Below are 19,439 nucleotides of genomic sequence, written 5' to 3' on the forward strand. Positions count from 1 at the left end.
ACAGGGAGAAAACGAGCGTCCTGCTCGTTGGTGGTAAACGTATCTTGAGATAAAGAGAAAAAATGTGTGAGAGAGAGAGAGAGAGAGAGAGAGAGAGAGAGAGAGAGAGAGAGAAGATCCTTATAGATAGACCCTGCGCTCGACGTACAAGATGTAATCTCGAAAGAGACAAGGAGAGACCGAAGGAGTCGAGACATGGAAGGGGAGAGATTATGCTCGATCCCTTCAAGCAATCCTGTTAGCGTTAACCCGGTGCTCGGGTAAAGGAAAAGACAACGTCAGGAACGGGGTTCTCGCATCACCGTTACACGCAAGCTTGTAACACTCTTACTTCACCGTGTAATACAGTAAGAACATCTTGTTACCCACTGATGTAACATACGCCGATTTATGCTCAAAACGTGTTAATGGTCTACCACCTACTTTCCGGAGTAATTCAACGTACAACCTAATAAATCCATTTAAAGTACGCGTACTAATGTCACAATTTTTTAAATAAAACAAGAAGTGTAAAGTTGATTTGTTTTGTTTCTAATTTCTAAGAAAGATAAAAATAGGCAATATTAAATTTAACAAAATTTTTCTATTCACAATTATTCTATAAATAAAGAATCTAAAATTTGTATATCAAAAAGGGACAACAAAGTATTTTTAAATGTCACAATTATGTGTATATAATAATAATTGAATGTATATTTTATTAATATATAATATGTACTTTTTAAATAATTTCTCAACTATATATTATATATATATATATATATATATATATATATATATCTTAGTAACGAACTCTGCTCAAAAATTTAATATACATATATTAAGATTTCAAAACAGCGCAAAATAATGCAAAGCTTATCATTGTATTATTGAAATTGTTACCGAAGGAGGAGAGGGAAAATTTCAAATAATCTGAGCACGGAAAATATCTCGGTCTTCGCTCTGCCGGCGACGCCGTTCAAGATACGCTGTATCATATCGATTTTCCATTCTGGCAAACTGTTCGCGTGCCGCCGTCTGTAATTTTCTCAAGATGACTCGGAGAATAATGTAATAGAGTTGAGAATAACGTTGAGAAACTTTCAGCTAGAGCAGCGCGAGCGATACTTCGACATTATCCACACTGTCATCATTTTATCGACTGCTGCCATTCGCGACAATATGATCAAAAATTGATATTCGAGCTTCCACTTTCACGGTCATTTCGTCATTGGATTGCATAATCCACCGTTATAATGTAGTCGATACTGCCGTAAAGTAAATTACGAACTCCGTAGGAGATGCATTTGCATGTTTTATTATTCAGACCTGCGGGGAAAGCATCGTAATTGTTAAGGAAACTATAAGCGGAGTAAATTTTGTGCGCGAGGCAGCCACTTGATTCGTGAGCTGTGTCTGGCAAATCCAATTACCGCTGATAAAAGGAAATAAACCGGGAGCAACTTTTGATGCCATAGCGAGGCAGAGGAAGAAGAGATAGCGCGTTTTGTCTCGAAAAAGAAATCCTCAAGTTCAATACGTCCCCCATCGCCGTTCGCATCGGAAATAAGATTGTACTCAGCCAGAAACGCGATATCCCGTCGTGAAGTAAGATGAAAGAATCCCCCAGGCAGGTCCGCAATTAAATGCGCGAATAATTGTAAACGCAATCCGCGAAGTCGTTCGCCGCAAAAGAAATCCAACTAATTAAGGCGAGGCGTTAAAAACTGATGAACGGCATCTAACGAATTTGCACAAAACGTCGCGAGAATTCATTAAACTATGCAGTCTCTATTTTCATTCGTCGTAATTTGTAAAGATTTCTCTGTCTCTTCTTTGATTCTGAGTATTTTTAAGCGAGGAAATTTTGTTTCAACTATTTTTTGTTCATTTCAAATAAAAAAATATATATAATATAATAATAGAAGAAATAAAAATAACAAAAAAATGTTAAAGAAATTGCTAAATTTCTAAATTTCTATACTGCTCCAATCGTTCAAACGTGAACATGTTACGTTATATTATATAATAGCAATTTTAATTATAATTGCATTAATTAAAAATACATGTACTAAATAAAAGTTGTTCATTTATTATGAAATCAGCATTTCTTACTCAAAGTAATATCTCACTTAAAATTGATATAAAACGTCTCGTTTCTGCGATACTAATTTCACAAAGAACAAAAAGTCCGAAGATCGAAGGGCGCAAATGGCAATTTAATTAGCCGTGGCACTACAGGAGACGGGGTCGGTGCGAAGGAAATTCCTTTTTTATGAGCTTAAGGAGGGGCCGTCGCGCATCTGCCGCCTCTGAAGCCCATGCATCAACAGAGCGAAATCATGATTTCTTCATTAGAACGTCGTTGCTCGCGTCAGAGCAGGTCGTGATAGATATTTCATGAAGAACGGGGTAAACAGATGCGGCACGAATATGGAGAAGGTGAGTGAGGCGGACGGGGAGAAAGGGGAAAAAAAACGAGCGGGTATCCAGCACAGCTGACGATGTCTTTTTATCTCCCGTGTGAGAAAACGTTATACGATTCTCTATATAGAATATATGCATAATTTACAGACTCAAAATTATTTCAAACTCGGCGCAAAATATCGGGCGAACGTCGATAAATCAGCACGGGCTTCGTGCTGCGTGAAGGAAGACAAGCGTAACTTATTATTTCTCGCGATATTTCTTTCAAGAATCCCGCCATAGCGCACCCTTTTATTGAGATGTACTTCTGACTTTAGCAATTTCGCGGAACTTTGTTCTTGTTGAATGTAATTGTTGCCGGAAAAGAGCTACTGGTAATTGTTTCAAGAAATAATTGCTGCTGTCTCTTGAAAAAGCTTTCTTCCGAGCGTCCTGTATATTGCTCCACACAGATTCATGTCTACGATTCAAACGAGAATGATGTAGACCTGACATCGCAAAGCAAAAATATTTTCTAGAGGAAAAATGGTAAACGTAAAAAAAGTTTTAAAGATTTAAAACAAATCATATAAAGAGGAAGCGATTAACTCAAGAATAGTCACCTGGAGTTTTTTTTTTCCGCAGTGTTGAAAAAATGAAGTTTGCGTCACAGCGAATTTTTTTACCAATCCAAAATCCATATATTGATCTTTTATTCAAAGATTCCTTTATGTTCCTTTATATTCATGTATTCATAATATCGATCTGTTAAAACTAATGTGTAACTGGAGTGTGTAATCGAAAAATACCCCAGGTGATTGTTTACATTATAAAATGAATCAAATGGTAAGAGTTTATGTTATAAATTTTATAGAAATAGTATAAGTTTTTAAAGATGAGATTTAAATTAAAAAGTATTATAACTATTAATATTTTTATAGTTACACAATATATATTTTTTTCAGAAGATATTAATTAAGTTTATATACATAATGTTAAGATATAAATAAATTATAAAACAATCAATAATATACAATACATAGTTGTTAATAATAATAAATTTAGGGTGTAAAAATCACCTCGGGTAATCGTTTGCGCGAAAAAAATTAAGGTAACTATTCTCGGATTAAGGTATTTTGCTCATTGCAATACTACACCACCACTAGCAAATCTTAACATCGATAATTGGGGGGAGGGAGAGAAAGTTAATAAAATTTTTCGAACATCGTATATCGAACATCGGACAGTTTGAACACAGTGAATCCTATGCATAAAAATTTGGTCCATAGGCGCCTGCGTTAATCGGCCTGCATCATTTTACTTAAATTTTTTAACGAATCCAGTAAGACTAATTTTTTTAATTTGGAAAGAGGGGAGTTTAACCTCAAACGCCTCCCCCTCCCTAGAATCCGCCAATGTATACCACACGTGGTATTATTTTCAACGATTAAATCCTAAAACCAACCAATTATCGGGGAAACTCTATACACGCAATATTTACCCAACCATTTTTCCAGCGCGTCGATTACTTAACAAAAATTTAATCGGGACCTCCACGTGGGGGTTATATATTCATTAAACGATCGCCGGTAGACGTTTCCTACGCTAATAATAATCGCAAAGCCACGGAAAGCTCTATGCCGCGAGGGTGCGAACAGGGTCTCCACGGTAACCGCGGGCAGGTCGACCGACGCAAATTTAATATCTGGTAGTAGTTCATAATGACACCCCTGGAAAATGAGCCCCAGACCAACATGAGCCGGGCGCGCGCGGTTTATTTCGCACGCGCGTACGCACACGAGCGTGAAACGCGAGCGCAAATTCCGTCGGGCGTATGTTACGGAAGGGAGGCGGTGGGTTTATTGGGGTCTACCAAAGAGAAGGGCTGCGGAGAATGGCGGCGCGGAAAAGGCCGCTTTATAGAAAAGCGGGGAGCCATAAGCGTCTCGCAAAGAAATCGTCGTGTCGCGCGTCGGGATTTCGCGCAATTAAAATCGAGATCGGAAAAGGAACTCCCGGTTCCGAGGTTGCCTTAATCGTGCCGGCATTCACGCATCTCGGTCCGATTTCTCTCCGGTGAAATAACAAGCCGAGTTTGTCGCGCGGAGTGCCTCTCGAAATCCCCGAATGAGTGCGCCGAGGTTGAAGCGCTGCGAGAAACGAGAGAGACGCGAAGTTTCACGGTTTACTGCGAGCTAAAATTGCAGTAGCGAGCGTCGAGAAAGGCGGCCGACGACGCGCAGAGCGAGGGTTGTGCGTCGTCGTTTGTTAAGAAGACGCGACGCGAGACTTCAAAGAGGACTTCTCTCGCACAATCGCTGCCGTAATGATTTCGGGCGCGATCGCGAAGATACCCGAAACCGCCCGCTGTGAATGAACACCCCTCGGAGTGTTCGCCTTGAACGTAATTTGTGCGAGACGTTTCTCTCTCTCCCTCTCCCTCCCTCTCTCTCTCTCTCTCTCTCTCTCTCTCTCTCTGCCCCTTTCCAGCGTCGTAATTATTATTAAGCAATAATTATTATCGTTTACCATTAGTTTTACTTCCTTTCGTTCGCCGTAGGATATCCTCATAAACGTAGACGTAACTTTATACGAGACGGAATAATAACAATTCAGAAAAATATCCGCGTATGTATCAGAAAGAGGGAGAGAAAAGAGAGAGAAATCTTCAATGTAATTATTTTGCGCGGATGTAAAGTTTATACCCTTTGTAAACTTGGAAAGTATTATAATAACATCGCCGGATTCTACATCAAGTAATTTCACAAAGTATTTCGTTTCTCAAAAAGGGAGAAATATGATATTGTTTCACTTAGTAATTGAAATATAGAGCTGAACGTGTTCTCGTTCAGACATTTTAATTTTTGCTTACAGCTTTGTTTAATCTTCATGTCGCACAACATTTAAAGTGCAAGTAAAAAATTAATTAATATTACCATATTTCTAAAAAATGACCTGGTAAATAAAACTTTCTGAAAAAAATTAACACAGCTTCTTTGTTTGAGATATAGCATCGATGTAATCAAATTTATTATATAAAATGATACCGGCGCAATTAATCCCCTTACGAAAGATAATAACAAACAGAAGGCAAATATTTGCTGTTTCAAAGCATGTGTCTGCGATCGCGATCAATAAATAACGTGCGTATGCATACGGAATATCAACATCGGCGAGCGATTCGAAACGTTCGCGTTATATAACGTCGATTAAACGATGGCATAGATGCATTTTTCGGGCTGGCCGAATGCGTAATTACTAAACGGCCGCGTGCGTTTCCGAAACGCGCGCGCGCGCGCGCGGGGCCGTTTCGCATATTTGCACCACTCGGCAACCCGGTCCGCCTATTGCCACAAGAGAGAGTGCATCAGGCCGGACATAACGTTCGATTAGATTAGCTTTGTGTACGGGGAACGGTATTCGCGGCTCGCATATTAGCGTAGGCACGCAGTCACAGGCACACACGATAATACGCCGCCGACGAGGCCTCGGCAAGGTATTTCCTTTCGAGCACGGCTCGTCAGCGACCCTTGCGAGTTAATCAACGAGATGCATTTAGGGGGAAGAGGGAGAGAACAGAGAGAGAGAGAGAGAGAGAGAGAGAGAGAGAGAGAGAGAGAGATCGCAAGCAAGTCGAAATATTCGCCGTGATGGATGCATAGGGTGGGACGGCACAATATGCATGCGCGTGAGCGTACGACCGCGTTCAAGTTCGAACCGAACGAGACCGCGGCGGGGGATTTGCTGGTGCAACTACTAGTTGCGTGAAACATAGTCGAAACCAATGTTTACGCGCCGCATTGACGCGAAACCGACAGAAATTGCATCTCTCGAATCGCTCGTCAAGTTCCCTCTTTCTCTTCTGAAATTGTGAATGTATAGCTTTCGTGCGCGGATTCAAAAGTTTTCAGATGTCGAGCGAGCGGAATGCCATCGCGCGCGGTCGCAAAGTTTCCACCCGGAATTACATCGTTCGGAATATACGAAGGAAGTAATTTCGCGAGTTCTTAATTTATAATCCAGAATGTTGAAAACGTATCTTTGCCACAAAACTTTGGTACGTTAGAATAAAAATATAAGAGGCTATTCGGAGCTTCATATTATTCATACTTTTTTGTTATCTTTTCTCCTTGATAAAATTCTTTTAAATAATAAAATATATTATTTTTTACTGAAAATTGAGATAATTATCTGTATAATATTAAAATTTATAGAACATTTCGTTAAAGCAAGAAACTTAAAAAAATCTTCTATATTATAAAATTACTTCATCCATTTTCGTTCTGAAAAGAGAAACGAAATCTGAATCGCGTTAAACGGCCTCAAGCAAACTCCGAATATTCGATATAACGGCGTCAAGCGTTGCATTAAATGCAGCGGAATCCATGCTGTATCGCGCGATCCATTCAACGATGTTTGCCGCTTTTATGTACGAAAGCGTTCGATTTTAATTGAGCGTCGCGACGAGAGGATGCGCGCGCGCGGAATTTCAGATTTCAGGAAAAATCAGGTTTCCGCGGGTTACGGAAGCCGCATCGACGCGACGCACGGGGTGTATACTCCCAATGGAGTTTCGGGGGAGAGGGGGCGACAACGGGGTTGAAATCGAGTGAACGTGCATACCTATAGGAGGAATCCAGCACTCGAGATCGACGGCGAACAGAGCGACGCGCGCCCTATATATAACGCGCTTGGTTTTATTTTATTTTCGGTCCCCGTCGACGCGCAGCAACCCCGTCACCACATATCGATCGGGGGCTCGCTCGACCTGCCTCGTCTTAATGAGACTGTTTTGTGCGTTTCAATTAATTCCGCTAAGAGAAAGACAAGCGGACGTGCGGGGAGGAGGCGGGCTGGCACGGTAGGCTGATACGATTGGTAGCCTCGGGGTACGGCAGGAGGGATCATTTCGCCGGGGTATTTTCCTCGTGTATTGCAGAATTAATTAATACCCGTTATATCGATACCGGCAACCGTTCGGCGACTTCCGCCGGGATCACTGGTACAACCGAATTGTATACGATACGATACCGTAGTGCACCGGGATTTTGCAACGCAAAGGACTCGGCACGAATCGAATATTAGCCAAAGTATCTACCGAAATCTTTGAGTAATAATACGAAAACCATTGGTATTTTCTTAAAAATCAAATTCAAATTGCAAATAACTACTCATTTTTTATTCTTTAATTTCATAGAGATTTTTATAGAATTTTTATTTAATAATTAAGATATTTAAAGTTGTGCATAACAAAAAGTATCAAAAGAAAATATATAATTTTTGTTAAGAAAAATCGTACACAAAATGCAAAACATTGTTACGTAGATTTGTACGTTAAAAAAATATATATTATTATCGTTCCAACGCGTATAGCATGACACGATTTCACGCGCTTGTCTTAATAATAACCGGGAGATTTACAGCGCAAATCGAATTCTATTTCATACCCCATAGATTGAAATCAAACGATGCGCGATATGAATTATCCCGACAATCGTAGCATTAAATCACGTGATGGTATAAAAACCTTTTACCTGTTCCGCCCGATGATATTTGAATTGAGCGGCCGGATATTAATTATAACTACATGAAAGCGAGTATCGCGGTGAAAGCGCGTTCGCTTTTCCAACAAGGGCTTCGGATTAATTTCAGTTTACTGCGCTTAATTCCTTCGTAGCCACAAATCGACAATTATGAAGGAAGTATCGGTCACTCATTCACTCTGCGTCGAAAATTTTACTTGCACACATTTTGGAACATTTACTATTTGTTACTATTCGCAGTTAGGCTATTATTATCGTCGAATTAAATCTCAAATTAGTTTGTACCTTATTAAATGTGAAAATTTAACGTTTACTAACGTTAAATTTTTACCGATTTTTCGGTTATACAGTTGAAACTCTATAAAATGTAATAAATTACTAATAAGTATTTTATTAGTTAAAGTTAGCTCGTATGATATTAGACGCGATTTTTCTCGTCAAAAGATTAATAATTACAAAATAAAATTAACTAACAAATAATATGATCGCATTCTATTGATCATGACACTAAAACAGGCGAGAATTTCAGCAATGGTGTGAAAGTACCGGCATACCTTTCACATATAACGAAGAGGACCCACTCACCTGCCAGTCGTCAGACAAGATTCACTAATTGGGATTAATTCGCGCTAATTAATTAAATCACGGCATACGTATCCGCCATACACGCTCGTTGCGCTCGTCCCGTGCAATTTCAGGCAATATATTCGTCTCTGGACACGTTGCGAATGTGCGAATGAGCACATATCTACGCAATGAAACAAAATCTTATGCGAAACTGAATAATATTAAGTCATCCTAAACGAATTATTTATTTCACTTCGTTTTCAGAGATTGAAAATTGCTATAATATAATTGTAATTATAAATTAGATTTTGTATGTTATAAATACGAATATATTTGGTCAATATCATCGTGTTTCCATTATAACGTACAAAGACAACTCTCGGTTATATTTATAGTATAAAAATTGATAGTCTATTAAAATTTAATATACAAATCTAATTCAATTTTGAAACTTCACTAGTACGCAACAAAAAATAAAACGCCAATCAGTTCCGATAAACGATTTATTAAAAAAATTACAGTTCGCAATTTAGAAAAAGTTACCAGAAAAAAATGTACGCATATAAAAATATTCCCCCCTTCCTCTCTCTCCCCGTACGCGCCCATATTTGCCAACTACCCAGTTGTATTCAAAGGCATATTCGATGAATCGCAGTTGAAACGATACTCCCCCGTATTAGAGGACGGCATATTGTACAACGTCACGCCGAATATTGCACCGGACGAAAATGTATCCCGATATTATTGAAGCCTCCCGCGCTTTTGATCGTACTCTCGCCAAATGATTCATTCCGGTAATGTAAACGTGCAATAGCAGTGAAATCTCTCTCTCTCTCTCTCTCTTTCTCTCTTGATCTCTACTAAGCTTTCCAGTTCTCGTTATAGCATACTATCATGGCCATGTCATTACGTTTCCATAATTCTGTAACAACAATAGAATTTACAACGAATGGGGACATCCATCATCAGATATTCCGTGATGCCCCTCCCAGCTATAAATGCATTATCTATGTGATTCTGAGTAAAAGATCTTTATCGGACAACGGCACCGATTACGCTGTTACTCCGGATATATCGTTCTAAGAACGCGGTGATATCATTCGATCCAGTTTGGAGAACGCAATACCGCGTACCATACCGATTGCGAGGAGTGTAAGCGGAGAGGAGGGAGAAAAAAAAGCGTATTGCACGACTGCGAACGGGAGATAGGCGCGGTAATTAAATCTGTCGCTTTGCGAAGCGACTCTTATGTGGACAAAGCGCGAGCAAAAGGAACGTCGCGGAGCGCATTCGACGAAGCGCCCGGTGGAAATAACGCGGCAAAATGACTCGCAGATGTTAACTCGCTATGCATGAAGCAAGGCATTTTCCGTCCGCCCGCGCCGCCGCCGCCGCCGCCGCCGCCGACTTTGCGCGCTGAAAACTGTCCGCTTGTGAATGTGCACTTTGCCGCAATCTCGAAATGTACACGGTGTGCAATATTAGATTAGAATGCAAACGTAAACGAGATTTATAAACGAGTCGGACCTGCGTTTGCATTAGTTAATCCCAACGTAGACGATTGAAAATACATGTGTGTGCTTTCCCTACTTGGTTAACTTCGGTACACAAATACAATCGCCGCACCCACCCTCTCTCCCTCGAACGAACAAGCAACTCCTTCGAATATCCTCGGAAAAGATGTTAAAATTACTAGAATTAGTTTAAAGACGATATGTTGATGCGTTTCGCGAAAGAAGGAGAATTTACTTTTTATGTTAAGTACTCTCTCTATAAAGAAAATAGCACTTATTTTGGAACTTGTATGAAGATGGTTCTTTCGAAAACACGGAAAAATCACCGATCAGCCTTACACGAATAGCATGTCGTATATATTGCTTCACCTAACAATACGAATCGACCAGATTGCAAGTTGAAAAATATTAAAAATCCTATTGTTCATTACTTGAATAGCTTCGTTACGATGGCAGCACCAGCCGACTCTCAGAGACTCACCGTGTAGAAGCCGGGAGGCGACGCGACGTTTTCGCGGCGATCTAAATTTAAGCCGCAGATTTATACGCCCTCACTCACCGGGCATTGACTTTGGCTCCGGCGGACCGACTTTCAACCCCCTTCTTCTCCACACATTCACCCTTTCTCTCTCTCTTTTTTTTCCTCTCACGTCTCCTCCTCGCGTCGTCTCCTACTCGCGACTCTGTTCCCTCTTACCCGCTTATATTCCCGTTGCTGTTTATTACCGTCACGCGATACTCGCGACGCTGTGTCCTCGCAAATATAGAACCAGCAGGCGTGGCCTTCGCTAAGGACGTTCTCGAAAACGTTACCAGACCGCCAGACTCATCAGGTTCACGATAGGGCTAAAGGGCACTCTCCCTCCGGTAAGGGTCAAGGGACTATCTACGATAGAACTTTAGAGGAGGTACGCGCAGTAGTACGAAATCCCTCGCGAGAGTCCACTCCGACGGAATAGCCGGAGCAATTTGTTCCGGACGAAACAGTGTAATCTAACGTTTCGACCACGATAAAATCTGAAGAAACTCCGTCCCGAGTCCCTTTATCTTACCCTCCCTCTGCCCTCCTCTCGCACAACGCGCTCTCTTCTATTCAAGCCCTGATGCACATTGAATTTTAGAGCGAATCTCCAAGGGTTTTATCTCCACAGTGAGATTTTCTAACGGACATAAGGTTGTAAAGATCTTCCTACGATTATCGATTTAATCTTCGATTTAATTGATTAGATTAGTCCGGTAATAAATAGAACAAATCTTTTTATTATTATTAGTAGTTATACTTATTTTAATCATGTCCATTTCTGAAAAAACAATACTAAATACTTTTTAATAAAGCAGTAAACATTTCAAACATTTCAAAAATTCGCATATTTAAAATAAAAACTATTTTACAATAAATATTAAATGTAATTCAATCTGTATTTAAAATTTTCTAAGAGAAATAAAGCTAAAAATTAATTGACAGAAATAAATTTGTAAATTGTATAAATTTACAAATTTTTATAAACTTGTAATTTATCGTGATATATAAACTATTAGTAGCGGCTTTAAAATTAAAGCAAGATTAACTTCAAATTGGTTAAAAAAATTCATAAATAAAAAAAATCCTAAGAGATATTCTAAATAATACAAACAAGAGATTAGATCATATAATTACTGTAGATGTCCATAACCGTTCATTGCGGAAAGTATAAATATTCCCTTGTGATAAAGTGAATGTTTACTTTTTTTTTTTTTCATATATTCCTACGTGCTCTACTTCGAAAAAAGAACTAGACGCGACACCGTGACATGCTCATCTGTTTTTTCAAGACTGCGTCACGATCACGATTCGTTTATGACTCTGTTATACCAGAAGCAAAGGAAAAATATTATTCTTTGCCGGGATAAAAGAGTTACGATTTAAACCTATTACGGCAGAAAACCCGCAAATCGGTTTAAACTTTTAGCTGATTGTTAGCTTCATCAATGTTAAAATTACAAATTATTACTAGTACATCAATCATGACCATTAAATATATCGAATAAATTAATTAACAATTAAAATGAATCGTATAAATTATTAATTTTCCGAGACATAAAAGTTAATGTGTACCATTCTGACCATTCACGCTATATATATATATAACATTAATTGCGTATAAAAATCGCAAAGAACAATGTCAAACTGTCAGCCAACGAACATTTTAATCAATACATATACAATGCATTCAGAAAGCAATCTTACAAATGTTGCTACAACTACTATTGCTGAACTTTCTCTTTTCAAATTTATGTTTCCTAAAAATTTCAGAACCAGCGCACAATTTTTTTTTTATACCTGGCGAAATCGACGTCGTCGACAGAAAAGAATACTGAGAGGAGTTTCAACTTCATTGGAAAAGAACAATAGTAGTCTGCGACGCCGACGTGCACCACCGTGCAATACGATTTCCTTCGCGTTAGTGATAAAGTGCACCGATATTTTAGCGACGATACTTCGAATTTATTTCGTCCCTACGTAGACTACGGTTCTTTGTGCGATCACTCCTATTGTGCGCGATATGGGCAGCATGAGAAGAAGAAATGTGGGAGGGACTCCTGGAGATTTTCGCCAAATTTATGACTCGGCATAATGACCCGGACTGAATCTTAGCCCCCAAAAACTCACTGACGATTCAACTCAACCTGATACATTTACACAAAGCATTTATGTCGCGGTTACGAAAACACATCGTCTTTCTGCACGTTAACCTTTAAAAAAACTTACAAGATAATCTATTATTAAATCATATAAACCGACTTTTAGATTCATTTTTATTTATCGATTGTTGATGAAAAATTTAGATAAAGTTTTTTCTTTTTTTAGACTTCAAAATAATATATACCAAAAATTAATTTTAGCAATCAAATAATATTTTATAAGCATTGGAAAGATGATATAAATATTCGTGTTTCTTAAAAAATTTTCCTATTACTTATTTTTTCTTTTTAATTTGAAAATAATAAATAATAAATATTCTTAATTTATAAATATACGAAGAAATGCGGCATCTATTTAATCCGTGTATGATCGGCAGTTTGATAATTATCCAGCACTTGGTCGACTTTGTCTATGATTATTGCGGTAAAATGATAATATATTAAAAATACACGCAGATCCGAACGCAAGAGAATTCATAATCGCCGAGGGGACCTTTACGTGGGATCAACGTGATAATTCGAATTTTCATCCCGCGCGTAACGGTCCATGCATATTTATAGTTTAATTAAAATCGATACGAGTTTACGGGGGTGGCTTAAACGGCGTGACGTATCGCTCGTTTTCTTTTGTGCGCGAATTGCAACACCGCGCCGCCACCATGAAAATGCTCACGCAGAGAAAGGATTAGTCAATGAACCTAAAATACAGCCACGGTAGCTTAAAATAGATGCTGCCTTAAAATAGGAATAGCTAATGTTGTTGCTGGCAAAGGTCAATTTATTAGTTATTAATGTAGCAGTTACAGCAAGAAAATTGTTCTTTCGTATCACTATGAATATGTAGTGTAAAAGACTTTAAAAAATCAAGAAACAAGACAAAATTGCTCGATTTCACTCACTCGATATTTATTCATTTCTATTTTCTCAAAAAAATATTATAATAAACCTTGAGAAATATTTATAATAAAATTAAGAATTGAATTCAAATTTCAAGTACTCTTCACTATAAATATTTCTGTTTAATTATTTCCTATCTTTCTGTTAATTCGTATCATAAAACAAATCTTTTAATAAATAAAACTTTACTCTCTTAGTTCAATACAAAACACGATAAAAGAAACAAATATGCAACTCAACATTAAATTTCATAATGTATGTATTTTAAAAAAGTAACTCTCACGAATACTTTATATTTAAAACTAATCCACACTTTCGTACCACAGTTAACAACTACGAATGGATATTACAAAAATAATCAAAATTTACTTTTTTTTATATTATGAAAGAGCAAACATCTCTAGTACAAAGTCAACTTATTTAGAAAAATCGCAAAGATAAAATAAAAAAGGAAACACGAAAAAAATTGATCGCACGATTTATAGGACGATAAGTCGTACTTGCGAGTACAAGCGATGCACGATCAGCCGAGCTTATTGATCATTAAGCGGACCGATGCTGTTATCCGCGCGCGTTTAATATACGATGAAAAACGACCGCGTAAATTACTCATCCTCGCACCCCGCAGAAGTGAACACGCGCCACTGTACTAGTCCTCCCGTGTAAACGCTTCTCCACGATCCTCGATACAAACGCGGCTTACCTCACGAATGTCGCCTGGCTAGTATTTACGATCGCAAGAAGTATAAAGCCACGCGGATCGTTACACGCTCCTTTTATTTCACGAACGACTTGTTTCCTTCTTGCTTTTGCACGTCGACGTGTACGTCGCTACATTGTACTCGTTTCAAAGCCGGGAGTGAACCATTGTTCAAAAATTTGTGTCCCTTATTATTATTTAAATATAGAACAACTTATTATTTTATAACGCGCAATAATAATATATTGTTTAAAATATTATGTCAATCTTTTTTTGCGTCAAAGACTGAAAATGTTAACGAATAAATTAGTTTCCCAAAATCTAAGTGAGAATTAAATAATACTTTCACAAAACATTACGAGTTTATGCTCGAGATATTTACGAGAAATTATAACACATTCTGTGATTTTTTGCAGCAGTGATAAAAAGGAATTTTGTCACGATCTGCTATTATAATACTCATACGAGAATGAAAATGAGAGCGTATGTGTGTGTTCATTCATTTTCTTTTATTACAAGAATTTGTTTCAGTTTGTTTCGAGAAAATTTACTTTTTTATCTTGCAGTATATATCTACTTAAAAAATTATTTCTAAATCTTAAGAAATTTTTCAGAAAAATGTTAACAAATCTGGAATTCATTTCTTTTTCCTCTCTTCATAAATTACATATACATCAATTATATATCATTCTATTTTGCATAATAAGCATTCAAGTCGCGAGTTAAAATAAATTGATACATTTGTTTGCGTTGAGAAAGACTAAAGCACATTGAGAGTCAAAGTAATGAGACGACTCGGTTGCTAATTACAGAAACGCGGTAGCAGAGAACTCCCGTAAAATTCGTGAGAGCGGTGACACAAAAGCAAGAGAGACTTATGAGTTTTCCCATCCACCCCGATACCCGTTTGTTCGGCATCATCATCATCGTGATACTTCGTTGTGCCGTCACGCCTCGCGCCATTCCCTTTGAGCTCTAAATAACGTCCGATGGAGTCCTTAAACGCGAGAAAAGAGGGGAGGATACGTCGCCGTGCATAATATCCGTTATATACAAGCCAATAAAATCGCGCCTCTCGAAACTTGAGCGCATAAATAAGAGTGACGGAAGAAAAAGAGAGAAAGGGGAACTCTCTTGTCACGATCTCAGGCGGTCGACAATAATCTACAATTTAGCGCGCATTGATGTCAAAAGAATTTTTATTAACAACTTCCCTAAACCCGTTCGATCGTAGCTAAGGAAATAGTAGTCTAATCCAAGTATAAAACTCGCTGGTATATCGCATATGATATATAGAGATGGTTCTTTAAAAAAGTACGTTAAAAGATCCCTAGACACGTATTATGGTATTGTTTGGCATGTACGTATGTGTGTGAATTTCGATTGAAATTATCTGATTTTTCTTGGCTAAGAGAAATAAAGATGCAATAAAAATAGGAAATAATAATTGAATAATTCCGACCGAAATCTATTCCGAAAAGTTTTATAAATACGTGCCTCGTTTTTGCTGTGTGCTCCACTCAAAGACTATAAGGTACGTCTATTTTATTTTCCCCGAGCACTGCAGAAAAAAAACAGGCGTTTTCGTAATATCCTTCTTTAATAGCTGTATAAGCATAGTTTAAATTTTATGCAAAGACCCAGTCGGGAGAGTCAGTCAACTAGCGCTAATTAAATTAAACGCTATCGGCGTTATTATATCAATGGTGTATACATGGTACGATAAAAAATTGTGATATAAACAGGTCTACACTATATATCGTTTCCTTTCCTATTTTTAACTTTTAATGAATATTCACGAGACCAAAAGCCACGGCATTTTTCATGAATACATGTTGCTACATATTTTCTCTTTGAAGTTCACGTAGCGAATATATTACAGTTTAAGAGTTTTTAAATCACATGTTTCCATGCATTCGAAATGAACAGAACCAAGATCGATATTCTAAAAAATGGTGGCACTGATAGCTATAAATCAATAAAATATCAATTAGTATTGTATCTCTTAAATGTTTTCAAACATGTTAATAAATTACCTTTTTTTTCACATAATTCTCTGTATTCTTTACAAAATATCATTAAAAAAGTATTTGTTATACTTTTCTTCTGTACGAATGAATGAAAGTGCAACATAGAAAAAAAACTCACGCTTATCAACGCCCCCGATTAATTTAAGTGCATGCACAAATATTCTGCGACGCTAATCGACTTTAAATGTATTAGCCACGGGGTGGGAAATAAGACAAGAAAAATTGAATCGGATCGCTTCTCTTGCCGCAGAATTCATCTCTTCACGGGCTCAACCGTCGATAAACGAAAAGCGTTGTTACGCGGTTAGAGTGGGTGTCAAGGGAGATGGTGAGAGTACATTAGACGCTAATTAAAAGTGAACCTATTACCCTGGCTAACGGAGCGTGAAATGCTTTAAATCGTTTACAAATTACACCCGTCTGCGGGTATTGAAAGCACGTCTCTGCCGTTACGTGCACGCGAAAATCACGCAATCGCCAGTGAGTTCGAGAAACGACTCGATATTTTATTGTAAAACGCAGTCGCGTCGCAGATAAATAAAGAGCTCGCCGGCTTCTCTTTCAGCCGAAGAACTTCATTTTGATCCTTTGGCCGATAATTCGATGCTCTCGTCCATTTACGCGTTTCAGGAGGACGACAAAATATTGCGATTAACAGAATCCCAGTCAATTATTAATGCAAAATTTCGCGATTTAGATGGAACGCGTGAGGTGGAATTTGGCGGTCGAAACAAAGAGAGGAATCCAAAATAATTTGCGGAATAATGATGTCGATCGTGGGGATGCAATTTGGAATTTCAACGTACTATCGCGTGTAAAATTATTCGATCGCCACATAAAAGCCGTTACAATGTTCTGTTAAAATTGTTAATTTCTCCCGATTAATAATTAATTTCTACATATTGTAAAGTAATTTGCATACGTGCCGCGTCAATGCGTTTATTCACTCGGAAATTATCTATTCGCGAACCGTGCAAAACGTCACTAGACGTAGTGCATTTTCGATCTCACTGTAGTTGAAGTTCGATGTATTTTACGACGGGAAAAGTCCTCGCGGAATTCAGGCGATTTGAAAAGCTCTCGTGAACTTAACTCGCACGAGCCAGTGGACCTGTCGCCACTTGTTGAATGTTTATGAAGAAGAACAGAAGTTGAAAGCACCCTCGAATCGTTTCGGCCAATCGGCAAATTTCGAGTGGAGATTAAACGTTTGCTTTATCGTGTGCGCCTCGAGAACTTCTCCGATTAAAAACCGCCGATAAGACGGATGAGAGCGGATCGCGAGATAAACTAACCTCACTCGTCCTCTTAATTAAGTTACCGAAAACGTTTCTACGCGACTCGGACGATTCAGAAAACATTAAGATTCGCGAGGCAAACGTGTCGGAAAGGTCGACCGTAGGTCACCCGGCCATGAAATTTCGACTTCTGTTCTTGAGAAATCTCACAAGTCAATCTCGACGAGCTAACAAAGTCGAGTATAATTAACACGAGCGATCGTACGAAATCACTGTCTCGATCGAGGGAGACACACACACACACACACACAACTCTAAAGTCGTAAAATCTCACGACCCCGTCACGCCGGAGTACCCGGCACACTTTATTAGCTCGTCGGAGACGATGGGAATCCTCGGGACTTTTAAACCCCGAAACGTGACGCGAAGAGAGACACTCACCTTTCAAGATGTCCGCGAGGAGGAGGAGGAAGAGCAGCGTGCATAATTGGCGGCGAGTCCCGCGTGCCATGTTGTCCCACGGCGAAAACAACGCACGAAGACAATGCACAGAACAGTCAATTGTAGGCGCGGGCGGGCACGAGGAGGCACGAGAATCCCATCACCGCGGCACACATACTCGGCGGAACTACGGCTGGTCCTGGGAGCACACGGGAATCCGCGGTCTCGAGCGACACACGGCGAATCACTTCGCGGGACGAACTTTCGAAATTCTCAAAATGTAACGGCGTGCGCGCGCGCCGCCGTTCGGCGAATCGAACCGCGACGTTTCGCCGGCATCCGCGTGCACGTTTCCCACCTGAATCGCGGAGGTAAACTCACTCGGGGGATCCTCTACGTCGAATACTCCGGACGAGATCCTTTCCGCCGTTTCCGATCGTCGCGATCGTCGGTTGGAGCGTCGAACAACGTGAAGTTGCACGCGAGTGACACCGATCACGTGATTCTTTTCACGACTGGAGAATCCTTTCCGTTACGACAGAGTCATCGCGAACGACGATCGCGTTTACGCGAAACGCGTCGTATATCGCGTATTTAACAATCACGCTTATCGTCCATTGTCATCTATTGTCGAACTATTGTCGAACTATTGTCGAAGAGAGACATACGAGTACACGACGGACAGGCACGCGCGCGAACCTGTCCACTTCCGCATTTAATAATCCGCCCTCGTTAACTGTTCGGATTATACGACGGCTCGGCGATCAACTCGATTCTGTTGATCGAGACCGAGAGCCGGTCTCTCTCGACGCAAACACGCGCGCGTGTCACTCCCGTACTCCTCCGCGCACACACATACACACACGGGGATGCAACAATACGGTCGAGGTGTCGCGCGACACTGCCGGCCGGCCGCCGAGTTCGCGCGGTATCGGCGACGCTCGAGGGGGGCGCGCACGCGCGCGGCACTAGGTGGCGCGCGTGGTGGGGGGTATTACAACGTACAACCGTTGCGCGCTCCTCCGTTCCCCCTACTTCCGCGCCGCCCGGCGTCCGGTGGCGTCGCTCGTTCTCTTGCGTCTCTCGTGGTCTCTCGCACTCGCAACAAGTTGCTGAGCGAGCGCGCGGCGCGTGACCGCGAGGAAGAGTGGCTGTGAACGAAGAAACATCGGGGTTGTGCTTTCGGCGCGGCCGGCCGTAATGAAATTAGATTAATGGCCCGACACGGGGCGTGGGATAAAACAATCTTCGCGTTTCCTCCCGCCCGCCCACCGCGCACGTACGCGATCGCGCGGGATTAGAAGGTTTTACCGTGTCCGGTTGTTCCGACTTCTTGGTAAATTTACCTATCAGATAAATATATGTTTGTCTTTAATTATTTAAGAAAAGTAATGAAGATAGACACATGCTTACCTGGTAGATAAGTTTACCAAGAAGTTGGA

The 19,439-nt window shown here is 39.8% G+C and overlaps 1 protein-coding gene across 1 annotated transcript in view; it reads right to left on the reverse strand.

The window, feature by feature from the left end:
- Positions 1-18,918, reverse strand: part of LOC105828142 (tyrosine-protein kinase transmembrane receptor Ror) — a 238,599-nt gene extending 219,681 nt beyond the window's left edge. Inside the window, exon 1 of the mRNA XM_036293587.1 lies at positions 17,998-18,918. Coding sequence (XP_036149480.1) covers positions 17,998-18,067 — 70 coding nt within the window. The 5' untranslated portion in view covers positions 18,068-18,918. The remainder of the gene's footprint in view (positions 1-17,997) is intronic.
- Between the last annotated feature and the right edge of the window lie 521 nt (positions 18,919-19,439).

This window comes from Monomorium pharaonis, chromosome 1, assembly GCF_013373865.1.
Source record: "Monomorium pharaonis isolate MP-MQ-018 chromosome 1, ASM1337386v2, whole genome shotgun sequence".
Lineage (NCBI taxonomy): Eukaryota > Metazoa > Arthropoda > Insecta > Hymenoptera > Formicidae > Monomorium > Monomorium pharaonis.